The sequence below is a fragment of the Pongo pygmaeus genome, chromosome 8, assembly GCF_028885625.2.
Source record: "Pongo pygmaeus isolate AG05252 chromosome 8, NHGRI_mPonPyg2-v2.0_pri, whole genome shotgun sequence".
Classification (NCBI taxonomy): Eukaryota; Metazoa; Chordata; class Mammalia; order Primates; family Hominidae; genus Pongo; species Pongo pygmaeus.
This window is the reverse complement of record NC_072381.2, coordinates 58,324,058-58,336,870: the sequence shown is the minus strand read 5'-3', so window position 1 is coordinate 58,336,870 and position 12,813 is coordinate 58,324,058. Positions and strand designations below refer to the sequence as shown.

Here is a 12,813-nt window from a genome sequence, read left to right as displayed (position 1 = left end):
TACCTCCCCTTCCTTCAGTATAGACAGCACTTACAATGCTGTGAGACAGTCACTTGTCTGCACAGCTTCCTCCACCAACAGGGGCTCCTTGAGGCGAGGCACAGTGTCTTCTGTGTCCCTGGAGCCAAGCGCATGGCTCAGCCCAGGTCACGTGTCCAGTGAATGGGTGGCATCTGAGCCTCCTGCACCTGTGGTCAGACTTTCCCCCATGCCTGCCCTGGGCAGAGGCTCCTCTCTTCCAGGCCTTGTTCAGGGTGAGCCGGTGCTTGAAGTGCCTTCTCATTTCATCACTGTCTTAAACATCAAAGTCCACCTGTGGCCCCACCTCCTTTAAGAGCTGTGTGAGCACCTTGGTGCAGATGGCTTCTCATATGTGCCTCAATACAGGCTTGTGAGAGAGATAGTCCTGTGCCCATTTCACAGATGGGAAGCCGATTCAAAGACATTCAAGGACAAGTTTGATGTCACACTGCTAAGTGGCAGAGCCAGGACTCAAACCCAGGTCATCTGACTCCAGGGCCTGTGCTCCCTACATCTCATTGGTTATTCAAGACTCATCCTTGGATAAGAACCTGCGAGGGTTTTATGATCCTTTTCCCAGACACAGCTGAGGAATGAGCAGGAAGAGCTGCATTTGATAGGATTATTACTAACACTAAAAGTTAACGTTCAACTCTAGACAGTGGCTCTTCCTGGGCAGTTGGTTCCTGCTCTCACCACTGAAGCCAGTGCTGAAACCTCTCTGGGATGGGCATTTACAGCTTTCTGTGTTACAGGTTACTAAATGCCTCTTGAAAGGCTGGTTTTCCTTTTGGGAGAGGCTGACTTTACCCTTTAGGAGAATTGCAAGGCTACTAGGGCCCTGCCCACTGGGAAACGCCTCTCTACGACTCTATAAATGTCCAAGGTGGCCCCAAGGGAGGACTTCTGCAGCACAGCTCCCTTCCCAGGACGTGAAAATCTGCCTTCTCACCATGAGGCTTCTAGTCCTTTCCAGCCTGCTCTGCATCCTGCTTCTCTGCTTCTCCATCTTCTCCACAGAAGGTAGGGCAGCCCCCAGGGTGCAGGTCCCTGAGCAGGATTTCAGCATCTGGGAAGACTCTGATCAGGATTTGTTGGAGGGCAGGCCTTGGCAGGCCTAGAAAGACGGGCTTTTTCTCCTGAACCTATAGGTTTGGGGCTCAAGACTGCCTGCAGGTGGCTTGGGGGTTCCATTCACAGCCCCTGCACCCCCAAATACATACCCAGCCTAAGTAAAGTGGTGTGCTCACTATGCAAACACACATACAACTTTTTAGCTAGATTACTGTGCTTAAGTCCTACCTACCTAGAATTTCTGGAGCCACTCTCTTGTGCTTGTATCATGCTTGGAACAGAGTAAATTAGTGTTGGGCAAATGAATACATTAATTAGTAGACCATCTAAGTCTGAACATCCCAAAACTTCATGCCCAGAAAATATCCATGAGCAGCTGGAATGAAGGTGTGTGTGGTGGGGAGGTGGGGTATGTTTATGCATGTTTAGAAGAAGGGGACACGATCTTTTCACCTCTATAGATATGAATATTTAGCTCTCTTGCTTTTTTTTTTTTTTTTTTGAGATGAAGTTTTGCTCTGTCGCCCAGGCTGGAGTGCAGTGGCACTATCTCAGCTCACTGCAATCTCTGCCTCCTGGGTTCAAGCAGTTCTCTGCCTCAGCCTCCCAAGTAGCTGAGATTACAGATGCCCACCACAAGCCCAGCTAATTTTTGTATTTTTAGTACAGACAGGGTTTCACCATCTTGGCCAGGCTGGTCTTGAACTCCTGACCTCGTAATCCACCCACCTCGGCCTCCCAAAGTGCTGGGATTACAGGCGTGAGCCACTGCACCTGGCTGCCTTTCTTGATTCAGATAGCTGAGTGTTTCAATCCATTTTTCTCTTGTCTAACCCTTTAGAAACTGCCTACATTTATTTTTTGTTTTAGTGGTTATAGTTACTTAAACTTTTGGGTGGGGGGAGCTGGAGCTATAGAAATATGTAAAGAGAAGAAAAACACTCAATTCCATGATTCAAGAGTAGCCATGTTCAACATTTTGTTTATTTCCTTGCGTGTAGAATTTTAAAAACTTAATTGATGTACCTCTATATGTTCAAGGTTATATCTTTTTTATTTATCACTATATACATTGTTATGATCACCCAAAATGCTTATGATTGAAGATATTCTGGAAGCATTTACAACCCAGTGTCAGCAGCAGCCATCTCTGAGTAGTGGGATTATAACAAGTGTTTGTTTTACAAAGTTTCTGCAATGAAAAGGTGCAACATATATAATAAGGAAAACAGTGATTAGAATTCCTCATAAACACAGCCCATGACATGCAATTTATCAGACCTCTATTTTTGGACATGCTGGAGGTTGCCAGTGATACCCTAGTGACAATTAAATGAGGAAAGATATCTTCCCCCGTAAAGTTTCCTATCCATTTAGGACTATCTGTAGTAGACTCTTGAAGTAGCATTAATCAACTAATATTTTCAGGTATAACTTGCTATCAAGTGAATGTACTGTGAAGAATTTACATGCTTAGACATTTAGATAGTTCACAATTGTGTGCTTTTCTTTTTTTGAAGCAAGATTTTGCTCTGTTGCCCAGGTCGGAGTGCAGTGGCATGACCACGGCTCAATGCAGCCTTGACTTCCAGGGCTCAAGCAATCCTCCCTCCTCAGCTTTTCCAGTAGCTGGGAAAACGGGTGCACACCACAATGCCCTGCTAATTTTTAAAATTTTTTGCAGAGACAAGGTCTGTCTATGTTGCCCAGGCTGGTCTTGAACTTCTGGACTCAAGCCATCTTCCCACCTTGGCCTCCCAGAGTGCTAGAATTACAGGCATGAGCCACCACACCCGGCCTACTTTGCACATTTTAATTATGTGGTAAAAGGTATATGTGTACATAAAATATGTCCTTTATTCAGGCTTTTTTTCTTTTTTTCTTTTTCTTTCTCTTTTTTTTTTGAGACGAAGTTTTTGCTCTTGTTGTCCAGGCTGGAGTGTAATGGCATGATCTTGGCTCACTACAACCTCGGCTTCCCAGGTTCAAGTGATTCTCCTGCCTCAGCCTCCTGAGTAGCTGGGATTACAGGCATGCGCCAACATGCCAGGCTGATTTTGTATTTTTAGTAGAGATGGGGTTTCTCCATGTTGGTCAGGCTGGTCTCGAACACTCGACCTCAAGTGATCTGCCCGCCTCAGCCTCCCAAAGTGCTGGGATTACAGGCATGAGCCACCACACCCAGCTCAGGCTTATTTTCTTAGGCTAGATTGCCAAGGGAAGAATTATTATGTCTAAGAAACTACTTATTGGACAGGAATCTGAAAAGAATGTGTTTGGGGGCCATTGTGTCTCCCAACATTGTTATTTCTGAAAAGTAAATCACGACAAGGCCCACCCTTTCCCTGGGACCTCTCATAGCCTGGCTCATCCTGAGTTTCTCTGGATAAATATTCCTGAGCCCTGTGCCTTGGAAGGGGAAGCTCACTCATAGACAAGCCCACTAAGGACAGTCTCTCTTCCTTTGTGTCCACCCTCAGGGAAGAGGCGTCCTGCCAAGCCCTGGTCAGGCAGGAGAACCAGGCTCTGCTGCCACCGAGTCCCTAGCCCCAACTCAACAAACCTGAAAGGTAGGTACCCCCACCTCGTCCAGACTGTGGGGGAGAAGTTCTACAGTGGCCATGGGACCAGCCACACATGCTGATCAGCCCCCACCCATGGCTGGCATCAGGCTCTGGCTGGGAGGACATCTTTGTTTTGTTGATTAATTTGTTGACTCCCCCCCAAAAGCCAACAAATTCATCATTTTAAACTGAATACATTCTGCCATGGAAAAAAAGAAGGATGCAATTAGAAGATGTTGTGTGGAAACACACTTACTTTAGGTGGGAGGTGTCTGAGGAGGTGACATTTATGAGACCTGAAGAAAGGCCAGGAGCCTGGCTGAGGACTGTGGAGGCAGGGGATGCAGGCAGAGGAGGCAGCAAGGGTGAAGGGCAAGAGTGGGGTATGGAAGACAGATGGCAGCAGGGCTTGAGAGGTGCTCCCAGAAGCTAAGGACCAAAGCTGCCTGTGAACCCTGTGGACCTGGGGCACAGACCAGCATGCAGGTCACCAGCAGGGGAGTGGGCGTGAGGGTCCAGAGAGCCGCAGCTTGGCAGGAGATCAGGCAGCCCCAGAGATGCCAGCAGGCAGCATCAGGCTGCATGACCAGGGCGAGGCCCAGAAGAGCAAGGCTGCCCTCTCCCTGAGGCCTGGGGACGCTGGGAGGCCTGTGGCAGACAGGCCCAAGCTCAGGAGGGCTGCGGGCACCCAGTTCCCTGCACACAGGCTCCAGGCCCAGGGCAGATATTCACTGGAGTTGCGCAGCCCAGGTGGAAGGTCAGGCTGCTGGAGCTTGGATAGGGCAGGTAGATCCCCAAGGGGAGACTGTGGACCCTGAGTCAGATAGCCTGACACCAACCTGGGGCTCCTGCCTGGACTCTGCAGCCCCAGTGCCCTGTCTCAAGAGGCTGGGGAGGTCCCGGCCCCACTTGCTCCTCTGCGGCCATGGCCCATGGGGTCCATGACCAGCGCTGGAGCCTCCATGCCTTTTCCAGCTACCAAGGGGATGCTCAGCTGTGATGCAGGAGAGGGATAGAGGGAGGAAGCAAGACAGCATGACTCCAGCCGCAGACCTTCTCTTGGAGATGCTGACAGCCCCTTCTTCCAAACTGGCATCACACCCAGCCGGCAAGGATAAAAATAACCAGCTCTCACACACCTCTTGCTGAACCAGTGTGAGGTGCCAGCCTAGGCAGGATGCAGGGTGAGCGCAGGCTGTGGCTCTGCTCCCCAGGCCCCTGGTTCTGTGAAAGAAGGTGAAAACCTTCCAGAGAGAGGTGGAGGCGAGCCCCAAGAGCTCACACCCTCCCCCTCCTCTTCCCTTCTCCTGCACCGACTGCTCAGAGGCAGGAAGTTGAGGGGGTGTGTGAGCCCCCACCACAGACACACATACAACAAACCAAAACACACAAACACAAATACCTACACACATAAGTAGATACACACCACACAACCACACACACAGACACATACAAATACATGCACACAGACTCACACCACACACTACAGACACACAGACACATACACACTACACAACTACACACAGACACACAGCATATACACACAATACACAGTGTAGTGATACACACCTAGACACATATACACAGCACACACACCACACAACTACACACACAGACACATACTACATGCAGTCTACACACACACACCACGCACTATACATACAGACACACGGACACATACACACTACACTACACAAACAGACACACACTATACACACAAACACACTACATGCATATACACACTACACACAATCATACACACATAGACACATGCACACAGCACACACACGTATACCACACACAGACACATATACAAATACATCTACACACAAACACATACCACACAACTATACACACAAACACACATAAATACATGCACACAAATACATAACACTACACAACTATACACACAGACACACACACAAATACATGCACACACAGACACACACCACAATACACTCAGACACTACACATGGACAAACAACTACACACACACACTACACAACTACACACACTACACTCCTATGCTACACACAGCACACACACACTACACACACAGATGGACAGATATACACCCAAGCACACACAGTGCATAGGAGATGTGGCCAGGTTAACTCCTGTGCAAGTACACATGTATCCGTTTTTTCAGTTTTGTTACTTCTGGAGAATAAATCTAGGTGTGTGGCTCCTGTGCTGAGACTGGATTTCTTTTTATGTCTATATTTTTAAAATTCCATTGTAGAAATTTATGAACAACTTAGAACAAGAAGAGCAAAACAAACATATGTATTGGGTCCTTGTCATGTGATCTCATTTAAATCCTTGAGACCACTGTGGGGAGGTCTCGTCACCATTACATAGATTGGGAAACTGAGACTGAGAAAGAAACTGAGGCAGAGTCAGAAACCAAGATCTTTCCACCTCTTTCCACTACAACAAACTGCTTCCCCTGTAGACAGAAAGTTTTCTGTAGCCTGTGTATGAAGACATGCGCGTGCAAGCCAGACGGCTGACTTCCCAGAAGGAAACAGCCATCTGGGCTGGGATCTCAGCTCCACCACCCCGCTGGCTGTGTGCCCTGGAGCAAGTCATCCAGCACTGCTAAGCCTCAGTCTCCCCCTCTGTGAAGAGGGCGTTATAATAGAATCTGCCTCACTGGACCATGATGAGCAGTCGATGGGGTCATGTCTATACAGGACTTGGCATCAAGCCTGCCACATGGTGCCCTGTAAATATGTCCTGCTGTTGCTATGGAGACAGACCCAGCCCTGCCAGGGCTGCTGGCACAGGAGATGAGCAACTCCAACACCGACAACCAAAGCCTGCACATTCTTGTCCAGGCTTGGTGGTTCCACCTTCTGTCTTATGGACTGATGCTGGGATTCAGCAAGGAGGGAGATGAATCAGTGTTTCCAGGGTGTTGTGTCAGCAACGGCAGGATTGCTGAGTGTGCCAGGCTCCAGAAATCTGGCCTCATGTGCTCCAGTTCACTGACGTACGACAAAGCCCGTGCATCTGTCTGTAGAAATACAAATTAACTCAGAGTTGCCTAGAGGGTGTTCCTGAGCCAACACCAGCTACGACACACACTTGCTGAATACTGACTACTCCTCATTCTATGGTGTCTTTCTTGAGTACTGCTTTATATCTCAGCACTGTGGTAGGCCCATGGGGATGACAATATGTGGAAGGCCCAGGACTCTGGGTCAATGTGACAAAACCATCTTCAAAAATCAACATGCTAAATGGCTGATTTGCTGAATTTATTACATTTACCAATTTGCTTTAAAAAGGCTTTTTTAAAAAATTATTATTTTTTTTTTTAGTAGAGGCAACGTTTCACCATGTTGACCAGATTGGTCTCTATCTCCTGACCTCATGATCCGCCCACCTCAGCCTCCCAAAGTGCTGGGGTTACAGGCGTGAGCCACCACGCCCAGCCTAAAAGAGTATTTAGAAAAGTTATAGCAATCTGTATAGCAGCAAGTCTTTTTGTTGTTGTTTTTTAAGAAACAGGATCTTGCTCAGTCACCCAGGCTGGAGTGCAGTGGCACAATCATAGCTCACTGCAGCCTCAAACTCCTGGGCTCAAGTGATCTGCTTCAGCCTCCCCAGTAGCTGGGACTACAGATGCATGCCATCACACTCAGCTAACTTTTCTATTTTTGTAAAGACAGGGTCTTACTATGATGCCCAGGCTGGTCTCGAACTCCTGGCCTCAAACAACCCTCCTGCCTTGGCCTCCCAAAGTGCTAAAGTGCTGGGATTACAGGCATGAGCCACTGCATCTGGCCCAGTTTTTTTAAAGGAAGTTTCAATGTGCTGACTCTATTGGCTCTTTACGGGCGTCAAGCACTATTCCCAAGCCCGGGGCTGCCCAGGCTTAAGCTGGGGTCAGACTGATGGCCGTGAAGGCCCCACCAGCCAGGAAGTACTGTGGTCCTGAAGCTTCATTCAGGCCACCTTCCTTCTATGCATCCTGGGGCCACTGTGAGGAAGCCATCTGGGAAGACTGGGGAGGTCCTGTGGAAAGTCTGAGCCTGAGAGGCTGCCCAGGTCCTGAGAGCTCCTTGCCACCTCCCTGTTTTTGAAACCCAGCAAAATGGCTGAGCTCATAGTGGGAGACTCAGGCTGGAGGGGGCACAGAGAGATTCCTCCCTCGCCATAGGGTTGTCTCTGCCTTCAGGAAGGGGATCGGACTGCATGGACAAATGTTACCCATTGAGGATACGAGGTTTTCAGCAATAACGATACCAGGATGGACATGAGGACCCAGAGAATAGACCCTGGAAAGGAGGAGGTGAAGAGGGAGGGCAGCCCATCCTTCCCAGTGGCTCAGTCAGAGGGGCCTCAGACCCACGGTCTTGCTCTTTGTGATTATATCTGTTAGCCATAGCTGAAGAACAACCCACTCCCAATTTTAGTGACCCAAAGCAGTGTTTATTCTTTTTCAATGAGTCTACAGGTCAGCTGGATATTTCTTCTAGTCTTGGCTGGACTCATTCTTCTAAGATTTGGGTAGGCAGCTCTGCTGATCTTGGCGGGGTCTCTCATATTTTTGGTGTCTGTGAGTCTAGAATGGTCTCGGTTGGAACAACTAGCCTCTCCTCCATGTGGTCTTTCATGCTCCCCGCAGGTGAGCCCAGACTGTTCACGTGGTGTCTGCAGAGTTCCACTTATGTAAATGGAAACACGTAAGGCCTCTTGAGGTACAGGCTCTGAACTTCCCGCCTTCATCTCTACCACATTCATTCTGGCCAAAACAAGTTGCAAGGCCAGTCCAGATTTTAGGAGCAGGCAAATAGACTCCATATCATGATGGGAGAAACTGCAAAGGAGAGATGGAGAATTGCAATCATATTTGCAACCAGTCAACCCCAAAATTTATTGTAGGAGCCAGAGAAGATAGTCTTGGGATCTGAGGCGAGGAAAGGAGGTGGAGGAGGATCGGGGTCAGGAAATCATGTGTCTCCACCAGAAATGCTGGTGGAAAATGCTCATGAATTGGTATTAATGGAAAAGAGTAAGTTACGCTATATATTACTAGGATTATCACTATAGGAAGATCAAAGCACTTACCAACAGAAAAAAATAAAAAACAGAAAAACACACCAATATTATCACTTATTTGTGGTTAAGACATGAGTGGATGGATTAATTATAATTAAATTTATTTCTTTGTATAGCTAGTGTTCATATAGCAATTACTAGGTGTGGGTGGCACTTACATCTGCTAACTCATTTGATCCTTACAATAATCCTAAAAGTTAGATACTATTACTATTCTCACTTCTACAAATGAGGCACCAAGCACAGAAAGGTTAAGTAACTTGTTGAAGGTCCCACAGCTACTAAGTAAGTGATAGATTCAGGCTTTGAATTCAAATAATCTGGCTCACTCCAGATTTCATGATCTTAGTTACCACACCACATTTCATATAGTAATAATCTAAAAACAGAAGGAGAAAGTATCATCTCATGAGCATAACTTAGTAACCCTTCTCATTCATTTGTGTGTCCTTTGTTTTTCGTACAAACATGTTTATCTGGTTTTATTTTTAATTAATTATATCTCATTTTTTAATTTTTAAACTTAAGTCAGAAGCATTTTTCTTCTTGTTGCTACACAGTGGTCATAACCACAGGGTTTTGTCCCCATGAAACATTTCCATCATCATGAATTATCATTAATTTTTTATTTTATTATTTATTATTATTATTTTCTGAGACAAGGTTTCACTTTGTCACCCAGGCTGGAGTGCAGTGGCTCAATCATGGCTCACCACAGCCTCACCTCCCAGGCTCAGGTGATCTTCCCACCTCAGCCTCCTGAGTAGCTAGGACCACAGGCATGTGCCACCATGCCCGGCAAATTTTTGTATTTTTGGTAGAGACGGCATTTCATCATGTTGCGCAGGCTGTTCTTGAACCCCTGGGCTTAAGTGATCCGCCTGTCTTAGCCTCCCAAAGCGCTAGGATTATAGGTGTGAGTCACTGTACCTGGCCAAATTATCATTACTAATTAACAATTTCTCTATTACAGGATATTCAGATTGTTTCCAGACACTTTTTTTTTCTGCAATTAAAAACAAAACTATGGGCCAGGCATGATGGCTCATGCCTGTAATCCCAGTACTTTGGGAGGCTGAGGCAGGAGGCTAGCTTGAGGCCAGGAGTTCATGACTAGCCTAGGCAACATAACGAGACTCCCATCTCTCTTAAAAAAAAAAAAAAACTATAAAGAATAGTTTAATGCATGCAGCTTTTTCTTTCTTATGGATGATTCCTCCCATAAATGGGACTGGTTTGTCAAAAGATGCAAATGTAGTTTTGGGACACATTGCCTGGCATGTGCCATCTAGAAGGAGAGAGTCAGAGGGCCCAAGGGCACACATCCATGTGCAGACCCTCCTACCAGAGTCATTAGAAACAGGCCTCCCAGACCCGAGGCAGCTTAGGTGGGCTCCACTTAGGATCAGCCACCTTCTCGTCCTCTTCTACCAATCAATTAGGTTCCCTCTGATGGGACTGAAATAATCCGGGCTGGTCTTGTTTGCCATGAAAAGTCCCTTCTGGGGCTCCAGGGAAAAGGATAAAATCTAATTCTTGCTTTTAATTTTTTTTAAATGTGTTTGAAAATGCAACTTAATTGTGTTTTCCTCTCTCTCCCCGCAACCTGGCTCTGACCTCGCCACCTTCCTGTCCTTGTCCCTCTTGTCTACTCATTGCTCCTCCCAGGACATCATGTGAGGCTCTGCAAACCATGCAAGCTTGAGCCACAGCCCCGCCCTTGGGTGGTGCCTGGGGCACTCCCACAGGTGTAGCACTCCCAAAGCAAGACTCCAGACAGCGGAGAACCTCATGCCTGGCACCTGAGGTACCCAGCAGCCTCCTGTCTCCCCTTTCAGCCTTCACAGCAGTGAGCTGCAATGTTGGAGGGCTTCATCTCGGGCTGCAAGGACCCTGGGAAAGTTCCAGAACTCCACGTCCTTGTCTCAATTGTGCCATCAACTTTCAGAGCTATCATGAGCCAACCTCAGCCCACAGGGCCTCAGTCGCCACCATGTGGGCCTCTCCAGTGCAAACCACCGAGCATTCCACCATGACTGGTCACAGCTACAAATCCAGAGACTATTAATCCTGCTAGGGTGCAAGGTGGCAAGCACCCAAGGGTGGCTGACCAAGACTGCAGAGTTTCCTCCATCTTCAGGTCCATTCAGCCTCCTGGCATTTAACTACCAGCATCCAGTGGTCCCCAAGGAATCCCTTCATAGCCTCCTGACATGAGTCTGCTGGAAAGAACACCCAAACAAACAAGTAATAAATAAATAAATCAACTCAATGCAGACACATCCTTGTTTGACAAGGTCAGTGATAGAGCCTGAGGCACAACTTTCTGCTAGAAGAAACCTGTCCCTAAAGCCTTCCCTGCAGGCCACTCTTTGTCACAACACAATGTAACTTTGTGAGGAGCAGGAACAGAGGCCCTGGGTCTGGCACACCAGGGCTCGAAGCCCTGCCCTGCTAAGAGTGTTCTGTGTGAGCTGGGCATGTTGGATCTCTTCTAGAAAACTGAGATTACAGGACCTACTCAGAGGGCAAATAGCCAGGTGTGAAGTGCCCACAAAGGGCCTGGCACACAGAGGGACTTGGTTCAGGGAAATCCTTGCCTCTCCTTCCCCATCCTGGGGGAGGGTGTTTATGCCCACAGTGAACACAGTGCTGCAGGGCTGAGGCTCAGAGGGCACAGATGGCTCAAGTCTGAGCAGCTTATCTCTCAACAAAGCTCCCTTCTAATCCGATTCTCATAGCAAGGTGAGAAGTCCCACCGCTGCACCCTCCATAGCTGCGTAGAACGCCAGGCCCCCTCTGGGCTGACAGGCAGAGATTCCCTGGCCCAGGGCTCTGGGGACAGTGGTGCCCAGGGCAAGTCAGAGTCTTTGTCTTGTCACAGGCCAGACTTTTCACATCTCTTCCATATGTTCCACTCCCAGGCTCACTCACTCACTCACTCGTTCCCAGGCTCTGCAGTGCTCTGTTCACTGCGGGCATAAATACCCCTTCAGACTGGGGCAGGGGAGGCGGGGACTTCCCTGAACCCAGCCCGTCTGTGCACCAGGCCCTTTGCTGCACTTCACACCTGCCTACTTGCCTTCTGAGCAGGTCCTTTAATCTCCATGTTCATCTATCCCGGGGTAGTAATTGTCAGGCCCTGAGCTGCGTTCTGAGGCTCAGAGATGAACAAATATGGTCCCCTGATGTCTGAGAGGCAATCATTTCTCCACAAAGCTGTGGGCACCCAGGTAAGAACAGAGAGCTGGGATTGCAGGAGAGGAGTGGAAGATGAGGAGGGAATGAAAAGACTGCTCAAACTCAGCAGAAGAGGCCAGCCAGAGAAGAGGCGCAGGATGTGTGTGTGTATGTGTGTGTGGTGTGCAGAGGGGTGTGGAGGACGTGGGAGGTGCTGGGGGGGGTTATGTGGTGTATGTGGTGAATGGTGTGTGTGTATGGTGTGTAATGTGTGTGTGTGATGTGTATGTGAGGGTACAGGATTTGTGCATGTGTATATGTGATGTGTGTGTGATGTGTGGTGTGTGTGTGAGGATATGGACTTTGTCTGTGGTGTGTGTGCCATATGTATGTCTGTAGTGTGTGTGTAGTTTATACAGTGTGTGTGATGTGTGTTGTGGATGTGTGGTGGATGGTGGATGTGTGGTTTGTGGTGTGTATGGTGTGTGTGTGGCATGTGTGATGTGTGGTGTATGTGTGTAATGTGGTATGTGTTATGTTGTGTGTGTTGTGTGTGATATGTGGTGTGTGGTTGTATGTGTGGTGTGTGTGACGTGTATGGTGTGTGGTGTGACTGATGCATTTGTATGGTGTGTGGTTTGGGTGTGTGGTATTTGTGTGTGTGTGTAGGGTGTGTGGTGTGTGATGTATGTGTGTGTTGGGGCATGTGGTTTGTGTGTGTGTGTGTGGTGTGTGTGGTGTATGTGTGGTATATGGTGGATGTGTGGTTTGTGGATATTGTTTGTGGTATGTATGGTGTGTGTGTGGCATATGTGATGTGTGGTGTGTGTGGTGTATGTGTGTAATGTGGTGTGTGGTGTGTTGTGTGCAGTGTGTGGTGTGATGCGTGATATGTGGTATGTGG

General features: G+C 48.0%; 1 protein-coding gene across 1 annotated transcript; it reads left to right on the top strand.

The window, feature by feature from the left end:
* Positions 1 to 923: 923 nt before the first annotated feature.
* Positions 924 to 11,011, top strand: GPR15LG (G protein-coupled receptor 15 ligand). The gene is made up of 3 exons (XM_054503278.1): positions 924 to 1,044; positions 3,576 to 3,665; positions 10,398 to 11,011. The coding sequence occupies exons 1-3, from the start codon at positions 975 to 977 to the stop codon at positions 10,481 to 10,483; spliced, it is 246 nt and encodes an 81-aa protein (XP_054359253.1). The 5' UTR covers positions 924 to 974; the 3' UTR covers positions 10,484 to 11,011.
* The last annotated feature ends 1,802 nt before the right edge of the window (positions 11,012 to 12,813 follow it).